Source organism: Brachyistius frenatus, unplaced genomic scaffold (genome assembly GCF_029030835.1).
Source record: "Brachyistius frenatus isolate BFR_SWC_R1_liver_20210118 unplaced genomic scaffold, ASM2903083v1 Contig_52, whole genome shotgun sequence".
NCBI lineage: Eukaryota > Metazoa > Chordata > Actinopteri > Embiotocidae > Brachyistius > Brachyistius frenatus.
In genome coordinates this window covers 1026468-1044249 of record NW_027210651.1, presented here as the reverse complement: position 1 = coordinate 1044249, position 17782 = coordinate 1026468, and the positions used below count along the sequence as shown (strand labels likewise).

At 41.4% G+C, this 17782-nt stretch overlaps 1 protein-coding gene across 12 annotated transcripts in view; it reads left to right on the top strand.

The window, feature by feature from the left end:
* lrrc7 (leucine rich repeat containing 7) overlaps window positions 1-17782 on the top strand; it is a 114328-nt gene that overhangs the window by 34764 nt on the left and 61782 nt on the right. For 5 of the 12 annotated variants that reach the window (XM_069704732.1, XM_069704731.1, XM_069704743.1 and 2 more), the window contains exon 1: window positions 7993-8508. The exons of 2 other annotated variants lie outside the window; for them this stretch is intronic. In XM_069704732.1, the coding sequence (XP_069560833.1) occupies window positions 8484-8508 (25 nt within the window). In that variant the 5' untranslated portion in view covers window positions 7993-8483. Of the gene's footprint in view, window positions 1-7992; window positions 8509-17782 lie in introns of those variants that run through there. 5 more of the 12 variants (XM_069704740.1, XM_069704739.1, XM_069704744.1 and 2 more) reach the window with 3 other exon arrangements.

Sequence of the window (17782 nt, the reverse complement as noted above, 5' to 3'; positions counted from 1 at the left end):
GGCGTGGGACAATATGGATGTGTGTAAAATGGATCCATTACAGTGAGCACATACAAGGCGAAAAAATAGACCATTGAGTCATTGTAACGAAGTCGAAACTGGAGAAGAGAATTGTTTCAGGGTGAGTTTGGTGAGACTCTGGTCACTCGTGTTTGGTTTGAGCAACACACTTGGATGTCTTACTTGGCACTGAGGCTGGAAACTTGCAGATGATCCGGAGAAGAGATACAGTCCCGTTTAGCCATGTGATAGTCTTTCATCATTTAAGTGCATTCGCGTTAATACTATAGACCACGGGACAGCATTTAGGTTCCACCGTACACTAGTTTTTCAACATTGTTCAATAAAGGGTCAATACAGACTTAAAGGCGTGGACATTTGTTTTCGGATTGTATTTGAATGCAGACACAATTTTCCCTATAGCAGGTGAGGGCTAACGGAGTTACAGCAGCCTATTTAATACTATACTACTAATAATAATACGTTTTATTTGTATAGCACCATTCCTCCATGAGAGGCAGCTTCAGGTGCTCCACAATAAGTGCCTTCACATGAAAACAGGTATGAAATTATACAGTCAGGTCAAAACCTGACAGTATCATAGAAAGAGGCTCAGCAACTCCACATTAAGCATGCACTTAGTGATAGTGGGTCCTTTTTAACTAGAAGAAATGTGGAAACAGGACTCGGGGTGGGCACACGTCAGAGAGAACACTGAGCGGGTTGGTGGGGGCAATGCTATGATATTATTAGACTGCCGTATAGTTGTGTTTGAGATGCAAGTTATTGACTATTGTTAGATGTTACGGGGTCATATTTATTGATATTTACACCATATTGTTTCCTTATGGGGCTTAATATTTCTGACCGAGGGCCTGATTTGGCTCTCGAGTCTCTGTTTGGCCTCCACTTGTGTTTGGACCTTGTCCTGGAAATGACTTGAACCTCCTCCAGGTGTCCTCGACTGCAGCCGCTACTTCTCTCAAATCCAAACCTCATAATGTGACACAAGGTCTGATATATTTTTCTCCCTGCAAAAACAATTTTGCCAAGCGATTTTGGCTAACGTTCCTCTTACTGGCTCAAACTGTATTTGTTGCTTGGCAACATTAAGTTAGTGAACATCTTAACTATTGAGGCTCCAGTGATTTCATGGCAGAAGTCTTTTTGTTGGCTCTGCACTAGTGTGTTAGCTCACTGCATGACGTCCTGCTACCTGTGGGATCCCATCTCATACTCACATTGTCTCTCTGGGATGCAATTGTGTGTTTGTGTGTGTATGTGAGTGTGTGTCTGTCTGTCTTTGTGTTGAAGATCCTTTTCCAAGCCACATGTGAATAAAGCTTTAATGACACATTTATTTAACATATCTCTAACCTTAAACATGCTTTTAAAGTATGATAACTTGCAAAATGTCTTTACTCTCAAGGTTTGAAACTGAAATCGGTCCTCACAGAGATTTAAAAGCACACAGATTCAGAGTCATGTGACGCTGCCTTTAGTAATACATGTCCAGTTACAGTATATATCATCCGTGAGGCAGAGTTTGGACACCGCTCTTAATTCTATTGCACCTGCAGAGGCCGAGAATCCTTCCATTATGATATTATTTGCATCACTGTCTTATCTGCAAATAGCACTCACAGAATACGCATGAGGTGTTGAAGGAGCTGCAAATAGGCAAGATCTCTAAATGTACAGCCATTGTGACCTATGTTTTATAGCAGATTCATGCTTGGATCTCTAAACCAGAGCAGCCCAAAATAGGACCTGTGGGCAAAAATCAGCTGAATGCAAGCTGCCCAAAATAGGAACTGTGGGCAAAACCTGGCACTGATAGAATGAGTTTGGCCCTCCAAAGTGTTACACAGAGTGTAAAACGGGCTGCTTCTCAGTTATTTTCTTTAAACTTGATGGTTTCTTATCTGATTTTCTTCACAAGAGGCTTCTTTAACCTTTCCAAGCAACATGTCAAAAGTTAGAAAGTCTGAAAAGAGGTTTAAAATGTCAACATATTCAGTGATGCGGCTGCAGGCTTATGGCTCACTTCATGTTTTAAAGTTTTCAAACATTGTGTGTGAAATAGGAGCAAAAACACAAATATTTTTGTGTTGCATTTTTTTTTTTAATAAAAATGCAACATTTTAGTTTTTGCTCCTATTTTATGCACACCGATGATTTATTTTGATCAATATTCACAAATTTGTCCGTTAGTGAGCAATTCACCTTTCCCAAGATATTCCATCCACCTGACTGGTGTCGGATTAAACACCATGGTTAATGCACAGGTGTTCCTTGGATTGATCACAGTAAAAGGCCACTCTAAAATGTACAGTTTTATCACGCAACACAGATGTCACAAGTTTTGAGAGAGCACGTGATCGGTATGCGGCACGAACTGAACTTTCATTTCACAACCATAAACTGTCTCCAGTGGCCTTTGAGTGAACATCCGACCGTCCTCACAACCGCAGACTATGTGCAACGACACGAGTCCAGGACCGCCACACCTGGCTTCTTCACCGAAACTGAAGTTCAACAGAATACCCAGGAGGACTTGAGGCAGGACATTTCCCATGTTTTGTCAGTTCTTCATGTCTTCATTCTGAAGCGGTCCTGTCGATCAGCTGACATTTTATGACTATGACGAGCTGACTTTGCTACAAGCTGATTGGCTGTTGAAAGTGGTGACGTTGCGCTGAGATTGGACAATTTGCACTGCTGCAACTAAAAGAGTTTAGTCTGCCGCGAATCTTTGGTCATGTGTACAGACAGTTTAAGAGCAGCGGTATTTTGCCTTTGAGATTTCAGGTTGTATTTGTTACGTTCATTTTTGCGCCATCAAATTTGGAGTTTTTTATAACAGTTCAATTATTTTGCAAACTTTAGATTTGAGAGGTAGGCTTAAGTAATAATCCAAAGAGTGCGGCAAAATAATTTGACTGTGTAACTGATAACAGCATATAGTATTTTTATGTATTATCTGTGACCACGCTCTTCTACACTGTAACCACCAGCAGCAGTCACTCATAAACAGACACATGAAGCTCAGTAAAAACCTCTTCATATTGATTTTAAATCTCTAATGCTTGGTCTCGTGTGGCTCATTGCTTTTATAAAACAGTGGTAATGTGATACAGCACTGTAATCAAGCCGAGGGCGAGTGTGAGAGTGCACCGCTGCATGGAGGAAAACCAGAAGGACTCAACGGTTTTTTCAAGCAAATGTTCAAGGATTCCTTAACACCTTAAACTCTTAAAATAAAAGCACAGGATTCACATCTTTCCAGGATTTGCAGTATTTTGTATAAAACGCAACATAACTTACACACATACTTTGAAAAGTTGCTCTTTATCATCCTTTAAACAAATGTTATAATTTTGAAAATATGTTTCCATCTGTGATGTCATCTGTTTTCTAAATGTAGATTGCTTTGTTGTAGGATCTCTTCTTTGGAAAACAAAATGATCTGTCTAGAAAGCCTAAAGACCTCTAAATTTGGCGCCTGTTGTTGCCAGGCAACGTATGCAATCCCAGATGAAAAGAAGTTTTTCAGATCAGTGTAAAGGGCATTTTTCAGCCCTGAAAGTGAAAACATGAAGACGTGATGCTGAAGGAAGGAAGGAAGGAAGGAAGGGAGGGAGGAAGGAAGGAAGAAATGGAAGGAATGGAAGGAAGGAAGGAAGAAAGGAAGAAAGGAAGCAAGCTGGAGAAACGGAGAGAAAGGGAACTTGTGGAGTGACAGAGTGACGGGTTGGCCAGCTTCTTGTTTTCTCACAGACTGTTGTCAAACTCAGTCAATCTTGGAGAATCCCAATGCTGCCATCTGGGTTTAACTGGAGCTTCGTCCTGGCATTTCCAACTGGTACAGATGGCGTAAGGATACTATGTCACTGTTACTGTAAAGCTGACAGTCAAGTGAAGCAGAGCTGCAGTGTCAGAGGTCAGATGAAGTCATGGCAGGAACCTCATTTCTTCAGAAAAATTCAAGAGGAGTTATACATATATATATATATATATATATCATATTTCAGAAGCCAACTTAGTTAATGTCATTGTTCCTCTGTTATCACGTTGCCATGGCATCCTAAATAACCGATCCACGCCTGATAGTCTTTCTCCCAGTATAATGTATTGGCCACACTGTTTGAACTGGTTGAAACAACATCCTGACTGATCCTGCCCTTGTGGAAGGAAACTCTTCTCTTAGCATCCAGTTGAGGCGGATAAACTGGATGGAGAACACTGGACAGGTCCTAACATCAGAAATGTAAATACTACCCCGGCGCGAAATCGGTGTCTGGGTTATTTCATGTGATTATATTATGTCACTGCATTTTTGGTTTTGACCTTTTGTTTGGGTAGATTGACTAAATGCTCTTTTGCAGAAATATATGTGCCAAACTCCCACAGTTTGTGGAAACACAAATCTGGAAGCTGCTCAGTGTGTTCCCAGTGTGATCTGTTGACCTCTGAGCAGCTTCAGTAAAGCTGTTGTCGGCTCCTCAGCAGTATAAGAGAGGGACAACCACTATCAAATTTCCCAGACCAGTTTATACAGATAGTCCTGGTGACGAACCTGCCACAGACCTTTTTTCTCTGTTCTCAGACCAGTATTACTCCATATTGGATCTTTTGGAGAAATGTAATCTGGAGCGCGATTGCTAATCTTTGCTGTCAATATAAAGCTGAGGTGTGAAAATGCAGGCAACAAATTACACTTGAGATTACACCACAGAACTGAAGAGATGCTAACTAGAATGAAAATAAACACAGGAAGTTTAGCAAGTAATTCTCCCTGTTCATACTTAGTTGCCAAGACTAAAGAAAGTGAGGCCTGTCTGTTCAGTGGATTTGTTGCTCTACTGAGTGATATTAAAAGAAATAAAAGGTATTGAGTTGTCTCATGCTGACTGTGGATGAACTGATTAGACTTAGAACAGCAGCCCGCTCTGATGACTGCTGACTGTGAGCAGGTCTTTGCCACACGTTGAGCTCTGGATAAGGCAGCTCACTTAGCATCCATCATGTCCTGCACATAACCAGCGGGGTCCTCTGCACTTCAGCCCAGCTAAGTCTTTACATGAAACTCCCAACAATCCCTCCGAACCATCCAACCATAGAGGTCGTTTGTGTCGACAGAAGTGTTTCCTAAATCAGTGCTCCCGGCTAGAGTTAAAGAAAAAAAAAGAAGAAGAAAAGACAATGGTTTTGATTAAAATTATGACATGAACCGTAGTGTGCATTAAAGTTACTACTTCCTGAAAGTTATGCAACCTTCGTCATCATGACAATGGTTAAACGTGGCTTTAAAAGCAGTGTCCGGCACCAGCAAGTTCGCTGTTGTATGGAACGATCCACCCAACCCTCCCAGTCCTAATAAGTTAAAAGCAAGCAGCAACCAACAGTGACGTCCCCCATTGGTTTGTGAACTGCAGTTATGAAGCCTCATGTTGGACTTTTTGGCCGTTGCCACCTTGCTATTTCGGAGCCAGAAGTGACCATATTTGGACGAGCTGGGGAGCTGGGGAGCTGGGAGCGGTGGATCTGACTCGATCTGATTGCAAACCTGAGGACACTATGCCCCGCCCACCTATAGCGGAAACCTGACTGCACTGCAGGCCTGTCAATCAAAGCCCCCCCCCCCCCCCCCCAAAAAAAAAAAAAAAAAAAACACCAAAATAACTTGTGAAAAAAAATGATTGAGTTTGTGTTTCATGAGAGAAGTTGAATGGGAGCCTATGGAGCCAGAGGCTTTTTGTAGCCAACTCCTACACTGGCTGTGGCACTTCCACATCGGCACAATTTTCGCGCCCTGGAAGCTACGTCCACTTTTATATTATACAGTATATGGGTAAAAGCCACATTACATAGATGTCACCCTAACATCTCAGGGACACCAGATTGATATTATTTGTACGGCCGCGAGAGGTCACTTCACTTTAAAACTTTACTGAGTCATGATAAGCCGCTTGCACAAAAGACCCCATTGAGCTTGTTTTTTTTTTTTTTTGCATTTTCAAGAAGTTTTCTCTTTTTCTTGCAGTCATGTGAAAATGATTTGGTGACTTCAGCCAGCCATCACTACCAACTGGAGTCCCGCGAATTCAAATGATGAGTTAGCTTAAGTTCAAGCTTCAGTTAAGACTCAGTGATCATCATTTCTGATAGATGGCACCTTCACCTTTCAGATTCACATTTCAGGACACTAAAATGTCGGTCAAGAGGAGAATGAAGAGGAGGAGGGACACATTTATTCCGGGCATAAGGCCAAATGCTTTAAGTCTTTGGCAGTGGGGGACAGTCGCTGATAATGTTGGCGACTCTAAAACACACAGCTTATCGTCTGAACATTGCTGCTACTACTGCTGGTCAGTTAAGGACGTTTTCATGAATCGGTTGGCTGGATTACCCCATAGATCTGTGATTACATTTCCTGGGAATACGATTTTTCTAAAATGTTTACTCTTGTTTGAATTACACATATTTCCAGTACAGACCATAATAAATAATGGCTTAATTAATGGCTTAATAATCATTCATCAACATATCAGATATCATAGAAGCCTTTAACTGCAAGTTTTGTGTTTCCAAGTTGTGAAACCGTGTTGGTTGGTTTTGATACTTCCTTTTTTTGTAATAATGCATTTACAAATATGTGCTAATGTATTCCCACAGCCTAAAGCCATCATGTCTATACTTATAAACAATACTAAGTCTTTAACCCCTTCCATGCCAGATGACCCTGCACGAGGAACAGGTCTGTGATACATTGAAGAGGGCACCGAGTACTACAATGACCGAAATGAATGTTGCCTTTGTTGTGCTTCATTTTTGTTGCATGAAATTTACAGTTGCACATTTTTGTAACAGTTCACATTAGTGTCACTTACTCATTGTTATAAGGCTGTTATTTGCTTCAGATCTCACAGTGGCATGCACGGTGATAAAGATATGAAACTTATTGTATTTCAAAATTCTCCCGTGTCTCATATCCATAGAAACCCAGGCTGTTTATTTTGGCCATTTGCAGTTGTGGAGCTTTTACTGGCTGAATTTGGAGGATGTTCTTCAGGTGAAAATTTGATTGTGTGATTGATAAGAGGTAACTGGTTTCCCAAACCATTCAGTCCATAGTTGTAAATGTTGGACTTATTGATATGTAGGTTTGGGTCCAGATGTGTTTCCCAGGTGTGGTCTAAAGAGCTATTTGAGGGACCTTGATGGATACAAGACAAACTAAGTGCACTGCTGTAAGAGCAGAAACACAAGCCAGAGTTGTTGTTTTTTTCTTCACAACCTGGCAACCCAAAAGTTGCTATGACTGACTTATAACTGAAATATAAAGCATTACTAAATGAGATATTGACAACTATTAAGACAATTACTTACACCTCAGCACCCTTTATAAACAGTCCCTCAATAGAAATTGGTGCCATATTCCCAATGTTTTGTATTTAGGCTCTGAATTTATATCTAGAAATCCCCCACACATGCACATCCTTCTCATTTAATGCCGTATTTCATCAAAACTGAGCTATTTTTGTCCAAAAAGCAAAATGATTTATTTTTCTCAGGAAAAGATGGAGGCAGCATGGCAACAGTCTCAGAGACAAGCTCCACTTCACGTGTGCGTGCACGCGCGCGCGCGCGCGTTGTGACACAATGAGATAAAAGGCGACTTCCACTCGGTCTCTCCCTTTCTCTCTCCCTTTCTCTCTCCCTTTCTCTCCCTTTCTCTCTCCCTTTCTCTCTCCCTTTCTCTCTCCCTTTCTCTCCCTTTCTCTCTCGCACAGAACCATATCCGTGTACAATTCGCCACACACAACACGCGCACGTCCAGGCGCACGCGCAAACGCACCTACTCCGGCGTCCTCGTCCCATCTTCATCCATCTCTCCTCTCCTCTCCTCTCCCTCCCCCCCCCCTCCCCGCCTCCCCCCTCTCTCTCTCTCTCCACGGGGGACAGATGGGAGGAGACGCTCCTGCTGAACGTGTTTTTTTTTTCTGCAGCGGGGTTTACGATAGCGGAGAAGAAGGAGACGCGCACCGCCCCGCTCCTCCTCTCGGTCGGTCACGGATCCGTTCCTCCGGTGTGATTTTCAAGACCGCGCGCTGACCTTTCTGTTTTTTTTTCCGGTGTAACCACGTCTTTTGGCTTTGTTTTCTACATGGACCGCGGAGATCTGTCTAAAAGCAGTTTGTAGCCTACGTGCGCGACTTGGATTTAAAAGGCTCGCACCGAGTGATCCTGAAATGAATCGCACTGCTCAGGCTGGCGTGCTCATCTCGTCCGTTTTCTGGCCCCGGGGCTGCAGAAGATGCGGCTGGTAGCGCGGGTACCTGTCCTGGTTTCACACCGGTTCGGTTCGTCCCGGTAGACTGATCCTGTCCGGTGCTGCGGTGTCCACAGGGGCCACCAGAGTGATTTTCTTTTTTTTTTTTTTTTGTCTTAAACCGGATCCGCCAGCAGCAGCCTGACAGATGGATAACTACTCTACTTTACAACGTAAGGCAACACTGACGGACACATACCTGCTGCAGTATCTCTCATTCAGTCTGCGATGAATAACCACATTAATATCGACAGTCTGTGTGACCTTATTGCACAAAGTGTCATTCCTAATAGCCAATAATATTAAAATGTCCTTTACATTTGCTGTCATGCGTTATAGGCTGGAAGAGAGTGGCATTTCATGATTTCCCCATGTTTTGTCTTGACCATAAATCTTTTATTAGGCTAGTATCATGCGACAACTTGAATGCATTATTGTATTGTTGCACCAGCATTGCTACTGAACAACAACACTCTGCACTGTGCATGTTAATTTAGCATTTTTCTTCCACTTATATTTCTTAAAAAAACAAAAAAACAAATGGTGCCTTCATCCCTCTATAGACCCTCTATCTATGGGCCTTTCAAGCTCTGTGATGAGCTAATGAAACAGCCATGACTGCAGGGAGAAGGAGAGGTGTGTGTGTGTGTGTGTGTGTGTGTGTGTGTGTGTGTGTGTGTGTGTGTGTGTGTGTGTGTGTGTGTGTGTGTGTGTGTGTGTGTGTGTGGATGGATGGATGGATGATATATGATGCAGTGTCATATACCTTCCTGTCTTGACATGTAGCCCCAAGCCATTCTGCCATGATAGCTTCATGCTTTCATTTAATACACTATCACACACACACACACACACACACACACACACACACACACACACACACACACACACACACACACACACACACACACACACAGACACACACCTGTTAAATCTGCCAGCCTGAGGTATTGTAGCTTGTTAGCCTATCTCGCCTATTATTTTAGCTGTATCAGTCTGTCACCCTTGTTACAAGCTTGTAATGACAACGGCTTGTTAACCATCCGGCTAAATGCTTTATTTCTGCAGTTATGCACTTGGAGAGGGTTAAAGCTTTTTATTATCGGGATCATCATTTTTCCAGTTATGTGCAGTAATTTGTTGTCCAGTCGTTTCTGTATACAGTATGATGTCTTTCTGACTTGCAGGACACTAAAGCAACATGGACCAAAAAAAAAAATGGGCTTCTTCTAATCAAAGGGAATATTTAATTACAATCTTCAATGCAACATATTTCAAAGCCTCTCTTTCTGTGTTGCTGCTAAGATGGTTCTATTAATACATTTTCTCTTCAGCAGGGCTTTGCAGTCACTGCTACTAGTCTCATTTTGTATCGTTCTGAAGACATATCATTATGTCCTGTCAGTATTGGTCTCCTTCTTTGGCCACATAGAGCTCAGTAATGCTGCTTGTAGTCTAATCCACATGTAGTTCTCTGGACATGACGACTAATTTGTGCACAAGATTTCTGTCACAAGGTACTTTTTGGAGGCTCTAAAGTGTTTGCTGAGGCTTTTCCTTCCACCAGCATTAAAACAAAGAAATATTACATTACCTGGTGGAAATGTGTGACAGTGGCAGGGCTGGAATGCAACCAAAGACTTTTACACAAGTATCGTATACAGTTTTACATCCCTTCATTTAAGTATTTTAATGTTCTGCTTTATTCTTCTACATCACTACATTTTATAGAGGGAAAGATTGCACTTTTTACTCCATTGCATTTATTTGACATCCGTACTTATTGGTAATTTTGCAGATTGTGTTTCAGATAAATCACATGATGAGCTTTACAAAAATCTTACTTTGTTCAGGAAAGAAATTATGTCATTTTAGTTTGAAATCACGTCCTGTAAGTCTTATAGTTTTAATTTCAACACACTTGTTTCAACAGTTTTCTAAATGTACTTTTTCATAGCTGTAGTGCAGTGGGTTGTGCCTGATGTCTTTCTTGGTTTCAAGATACAGACACTTACTTCTGGAACATGTTTTGAAGAAGTTTTGTTTAAAAACGGGTTAAAATATTACTTCCTCGCTGCAAAATAATGGGTCACTGGACTTAAATTTAAGGTTTTTGCTGATTCAAAAAAAAAAAAAATCTTCCAACTGCTTATGCTTTTGCTTTTAGTAAAGGAATGAATTAACCGAATATTCAACTTTTATGATGTTTTACTACATTTACTGGAAGATATGAACACTTCTTCCACCTCTGCCCAGCAGTGCAGAGCTATTTGTTATCTCTTTGTGGAAGCTGATCTGCCAGCTGTTAGCAGCGGCCAGGTCCAATAATTGATCGGTCAGTCGACAGAAAATAATTAGAGGGCTGTTTTGATAATCATTAAGGTAATTTTGTCAAGCAAATTAGCCCAAACATCTTCATTTACTGCTCTCACCGTGTTATGGGAATGACTCTGGGAATTAGACTGTTGGTCAGACAAAACAAGGGATTTTTTTTTTTTTTAAAGATGTCAATAACAATTGACTATATGATTAATTGATAAATCTAGAAAATAACTGGCAGATGAATCAATATTGAACACCCTGATTACTTATTGTTGTACTCGCAGGTTGGTGCTTCAGTCTTTTTGTCTTTGTTGGTTCCCTTGTATGACAGATTGAGAAAAAGAAACAGTGTCCATATTTGAAGCACTCGTGCTGGTAAAAGTAGAAATAATGTTGAGTTTCACAATTCTGTCATCATCTGTTTTCCATTTTATCGACACACTGTGCCCGTTTTAGTCTAACTATAGATGTGCTTGTGAGTGTTAGTCCTTTTATGTCGGTCTAAATTAAGCACCCTCGGTGTCGAGTGTAATGTAAGAGGCTTCAGATCCAAGACACGATAAATGCATTAACATTTCCTCTTCAAAGAGCAAACTTGCATGCAGATAGGGAAGGAAGGTTGGCTCGGGCTCTTGTTGCTGCTCCACTGTAGCTCTGACAGGACACTGCTGTTCCTGCTGCTGCTGCTGCTGATGCTGCTGGTTGCTTAGTGACTGTATCCATGGAACCGGCTCCCATCGTCATGGTGATGGGCCAAGGGAGAGAGACCCAGTGAGGGAAGGGGGACAGAGATACCAGTACATCTGCAGTGTGTGCTGCGATAATGAGGATGAATTGTGATATTATCGAGGATGATGATGGCGATTATGGTGCTTTGATTGTGGTGTACTGGTGTTGTCAGATGTGATGATGGCAGTGAGGATTCTGATGAAGGACAGCAAAGAGTCTAGTTTAATTAAATCAATCTTTATTTGGCAGAATATGACCAAAATATAAAGGCAATAGCTCAGTGTGATGGATGAATGGATGGATGGTAATTTGATCATTTATGTACCATTTCAATTGTTTCTTAAGCAAAACCATTCAAAATTCGGCAGTTTTAAATTCTCTAATATGTGGCGTTTATGTATTTTTTCTCACTTATAATATTATAATTGTTAAATTTTTGGATCAGTTGGACAGAACAAGACATTTAAACCCTACTGGGACTCTGCACACGTTACACTATTAGACGTATTAAGCATTACATGGTTGGATAGGAAATATAATAGTTGCGGGCTTACTTCAGCAGAGTTTTGAGAAGTTTCAGTGGACATTTTTCAGCCATCATTTATTTGTAAATTGACCTCGAGCTGATGCTTTGCATCCGAGTTTTTAAATGGAGTATGACTCGAAGCGGAGGCTTACGTACGAGCATAAAAGACACACAAGTTTGCTGCATTTTCTTAAACCCAGCAAATCCATGTCAGGAAGCCTTTTGCGGGACTTCAGAGAATCAGAGAAGAGCAGAGTGAAGAAGAAGAAGAAGAAGGGGGAGGGCGGAGGAACAGACAGAAACATTATTCCTCTTCGTCACGGCACGTACTGTACTGTAGGTTCACACAGCCTGCATGAAACATGAAACTGTTCCAAACTGGTATCTCACAGGATAAATTTATCCCATTCGCTTTGTTCAGTTATCTGGTTTAACATGATTTCATTTTTTTTTTTTGTTCCACTGCTAGCACAGATTCATATGGGAGCATCTGTTCTGTCCCTCCTGACAGCATTGACATGGTTGCATCATTCACATTGTTCTCTCGAGGGTGACATCATTTTTTGGCTCAAATTTAAAGATTCTGGATCCTTCATAGACAAACAGGGAAATTCAATTTGTTGGTAAATGTTCTTTTTTTTTTTTTCATTTGAGGTTCTCTTTAACTATTATGTCTTCTTTCAATCAGAGTCAGTCTGATTTCGTCTGCACAGGGCGATCAGTGTATGGCTGGACATTTGAGATTTAACCAAAAAGTTTGCATTAACAGAAGTAAATAGGAAATAAACAGAATAAATACTTGCTTTAAGAAAGGTCTTTGTGCTAAAACATTCCCGTGAAAGGATTTATGAAAAAGCTTCTCTGGTTCAAGTTTCTCAGATGTGGCTTTTTTCTGTATCATGCCCATGAAATCTAAATGTCTTTGGGTATTGCCTGTTGGTCAGATAAAACAAGACATTTGGAAGTGTCTGATTGAACTCTGGGGACTCTTTGTAGATCAAAGACTCAAGGAAATAATGGGAAGAGTAATCAATGAAGAGAATTGGAGACCGACTTTGACAGATTTCTCCTAGGTTTGGGAGGACATTTTGTCTCGTTGTTGCTGTTGGTCAGATAAAACAAGACATTTCAAGTCACTTTGCTCTATGGGAACCCATGGCTATTTCTTTAAAACTATTTTGAGACAAAATTATATTAACTTTGATGTATTTTATTGAAGCTTCATAATGAAGCAAAAACCAAACCAGAGATGCTGTTACTGCAGTGTTGTAAAGAAAGTCTTTGAGTCGACCTCCTGCTGTAACCGTCCATATTGTTATATCAAAAAATACATCTGTTGAATTCAGTCGTAGACGAAATTCTATCCTGAAGTGCCGAACGCCCCGTTGCAGCAGAGTCATGTGACTCCTCGGGCCTCACTTTGAGAACCCCAGCTGTGGTTCACCAGGCAGCATCTTTCTTTGTGATACATTGACGGGACAGGTTGAGTGGCTTCTGGTATTTCTCTGTCGCAACAAAAAGTCTGTCCTCATCTATAGTGACAGCTTCAGGAGCACTAAAGAAGATGACCTGTCACCGACGAGGAGGAAGTCGAGCCTCAATGTCGGAGCTGGGACGAGACAAATTTGGAGTGTACTCTAAGATAATGCAGCTTTTCAGAGGTGTGGAAAATAGGACAGTGGTGGAGCAGCGCAGCCTCGCTGCTGGTTTACGTGGTTGATAAAAGGAACAGCTGTTCAGAGCAGATTAACACTGTGGCGGAGTGTTTTCTACAAATGAATGTTTGGCAAAAACCATGTGTAACCAAGCAGTTGTTAAACAACCTAGCAGGGCTGTAGCAAGGTGTTTCACACTGGCTGTTTGTGTGTGTGTGTGTGTGTGTGTGTGTGTGTGTGTGTGTGTGTGTGTGTGTGTGTGTGTGTGTGTGTGTGTGTGTGTGTGTGTGTGTGTGTGTGTATGCGCGCGCGCGCACGTTGCATGTGTGTGTGGATAGTCTTTCACACTTGACCAATGTGTCGCATGGTGTGACCCAGTGTTTCTGCTGAATCCGCTGGGTGTGTGTGTGTGTGTGTGTGTGTGTGTGTGTGTGTGTGTGTGTGTGTGTGTGTGTGTGTGTGTGTGTGTGTGTGTGTGTGTGTGTGTGTGTGTGTGCCTCCATGTTGCTTGCTTGCTCAGTTTCAACCTGGTGGGAGATGGCCTTGCAGTAACCCTTTTTTATTCCCCAAATTGTCACGCCCTCAGAGGTCGGAGGGGTGACACGTTGTCATATTAATCTTTTTGCACTTCATTGTGTTATAATTTTGACTCGAGACGGATAAAATCACCCTTTTGCCCATCAATCTATGCTCACTGGCCTAGAATGACAAAAGTGAAGAACATTAATTCAGAACTTTTTCAGAGGTCGCTTGGCAGCTCACCACACAGGATGAGAAACTCACACTGCACGCCGAGAAACTGCACAGTTCTGGACTTATTTTAATGTTTTTCACTCAACTCTATAGTTTATGATGTATAGTGACAGGAAAGAGATTAAACTTAAAGGTCATGCCTATTAACTCACTACACAGAAGTGCAACCCATACATTTTGCAGGACATCTCATGCTTTTTAAGTCTCATAAAAAAGACGTGTATTGTGCTCTGATGTGCAGATCATATGAATTGTCTTAATTTATAAAACCGCAAAAACGTTACTGGTCATGAACTCTGGACTTCAGAGTACAAGACCAAACTTGTCTGGAGCTTTCATCGAATGATGCCTCGCTCTGACATAAACACTGTCTCCTTTTCAGTCAATCGTCATTACAGAGATACCTTTTTTTTTTTTTTTTAATCTTTAATTGAAAGGAGCTGAGTTATTCTAAATTCCAGTCGGATCTGTAGTACAAAATCTGGCAAATGATGTCACTGAAAATTTTTTATTTCAAAACTAGTTAAAGAAAAAAGACAGCATTTACAACCAAATGAGTAATACTTTTCTTAAATCTCATTACACACAGATTTTTTTTAGGTCAAAATGAATCAAAAGAAAACAGATTGGCAGACGAGTCATCCCAGTACAGGAGAGTAAGTTGAAGTCAAAAACCTGAACATAGTGAAAGAATGAATGAGCGGATAGCAGGGTTCAAAGCATTGTCATGGTCAGTATTTTGCATCGTAGCTGTGAGTACTACCCCTAAAGATGCTTTAAATAACATAACATATTTATATATACTGATGTACTGTAAGCATGACATTTTCAGTTTGCCCCAAACATGTGCCAAGTCCAAACTGATCAAGCAACTCCTGAAGAGGGGTTGTAATGTGACAGTCTCCCATGAGATTGGAGGAGGTGGTTGAGGGGGAGGGGGGTGAGGCAGGTCTATCTGTGTTGCCGTGGGCAACCAAGTCTCATCTTAATGGAACAAAAGCTCGGTCAGGGCGACTCCGAGTACTTCAGGATGTTTGAATGTGAGTAAGAGCACAGACAGAGAGCGACCCTAAGGCCTCCGTTAGACCCTTTAAAATCCTCTCATCCGTTTCCAACCCACAGCATTTAACGTGGAGGTAATTTAAACCCATTGAGTCTTTTAATAATGTCCGTTTCACTGTTGCAAAAATAACTTCCATTAATGCAAGAGGACCGAAGAGATGGAATAACAGCAGAACGCTCGTCCGTTAACAAAGACGTGGTGGCAAACATACGACTGCAATTAAGTGGGTATCGAGTTAGAAGCGTCCTCGACTGTGTCTATTATTTTGGTGCTTGTTGTCTACATTTTGTGACACAGACAGAGGAAACTTTTTTTGGAACGCAGTGGAGCAGCAGAGAGGCAAAAAGGCAGAGAGGAAAACGGGCGAGTGGAGGAGTAATCTTTCTAAGTCGACAGCATCTGGCCACTGTCTTGCTCTGTCTGTCGCAGCTCAGCTGTCATGGCTATCAGACGGGAAGGAGACTGAGAGATGGCTTGTGTCGGCGTTCGCTCGGGTTCACTGCTCTTTGGCATTTTATCATCTCAATGGAACAGCTTTCACTCTGTAATCACCACCTCTCCATGTTTAAATGTGTAGCTTCTTCCTCATTTTGCTATACTTTTGTCACTGTTATCAAATCCCGTCACAAAACCTAAAAGCAACATTTGCACGATCTGTCTCCCAAAACTTTCCGGCTTCACCAGTTCGTCTGCACCAGTTTCGACCCACTCGTTCTACAACGATGATGTAAACCTTTGCAATAAAGTCATAACTTTAAAGTTACATTTTTGAAAACATCCGGGAGCTGTAGTCTTTTACTAACGTTACTCTTTGGAAACTAGTTTGAGCTGCAGATTTGGTGCAGTGTTTCTGGCAGAAGTTCGGAAATTATTGACTTAGGATTTCTTTTAAGTTGAATTTGACCAACTGTAACTTTTATTTATTTGGAGAAGGTGGATGTGAATTACTGTTTGTTCACTGTAATTCTTGGAATATCCCATCACGGCAAACATTGGCTAGCCAGCAGTTGGAGTCCACCTCTGTTTGCTGGGGTCATCTTCTCTGAGAGGCTCCCATCAGGATCAGAGGAGGAAATGGAGACTTGGCTCGATGCCACTTCCTTTAAGGCCCAGAGGAAGGAAATGATTTTCCACCCTCCTCTTAGTAACTGTCAGTAATGACTGCTAAAAGCACGAGCACGTTTACATGCACACTGGTGTCCTGGTTTTGTGTCTGAACCTGGCATTGATCATCCAGGGTAATGTTTACATGTGCAACACAGAACCAGGATACTAATGTGTATGTTAAGCAACAGAAGTCAAAAGGATGATAAAACTCTCCGGTGGTCACTTATGCAGAAGTACTCAGATCTTTTAATGTAATGTTGAAGCAATGCATTGGAAACTGTTCTTGGTACAACAGTTTTAATATCAAAAATGTATTTGAAGTACCAACAGTGAAATATGTCATTATGCAGAACGGCCCATTTCAAATTAATTTCTAAAGTTATTGGATTATGATCATTGAAGCATTAATACCTCGCTTTGTTGTTGCAGCAGGGAAAGTACGAGATTATTTTACTCAATGTATATATTGTTGAGAAGCTTGTGAACTTCTCACTATGGATAATGTCTTATTTTTACCTTGAATAAACACAATTTGTATATTGATTATATTTTACGTGCTTAATCTCAATCTTCAAACTATGAAGAAATGACATTTCCCTCTGAAATGTACTGAAGAAAAGCAGGACCTCCGCCTTCCGCCGCCATTAATGATACACCTGTGTTTTCCCTACCGAGAGAAGTCAAAATGTCTGCCGTGAAAAGAGTATTGCATCTAAATGGAACAGTGCCATCTTTAAACCTGTGCTTTTCTTGCTATAACAAGTCTGTGTTTACCACAAAACAAATCTACTCTTGTGTGTATACGTCAAAAGGATTTAGATTCAGCGTGAGAAAGATAAAGCTTCGTGATGATACGTGACATCGGCTCCTCAGCTTTGTTTGTCTTTTGAGCGCAGAGCATCAACAGATATCCCGTAGAGCTTCGTACGACCGTGCAAGCATGTCAGCAGAGTCATTAGTACAATATTACAGAAAGCATATTCTGTAAAAGGAATTGCAGAGACAATGTGCTGCATAAGGCGTATTTTCTCTTGGTAAACTGCATGTGAAGAATACTTCATTGAACGATTGTGTCCATTCTTGAGCTCATCTCCGCAATGAGATGTGTTTGTGTGGTAATTTTGTTTGACAGTGTTTTTTTCCTTACATTTGAGCAGAGTCCCCGGGCTCACCGTACGCACCGCTGTGTGGCGAATAGGCCGCTCCGCTACACGTGACTGAGGGGAGACCTCGGACCTGTGTGTGTGTGCGTGTGTGTGTGTGTGTGTGTGTGTGTGTGTGTGTGTGTGTGT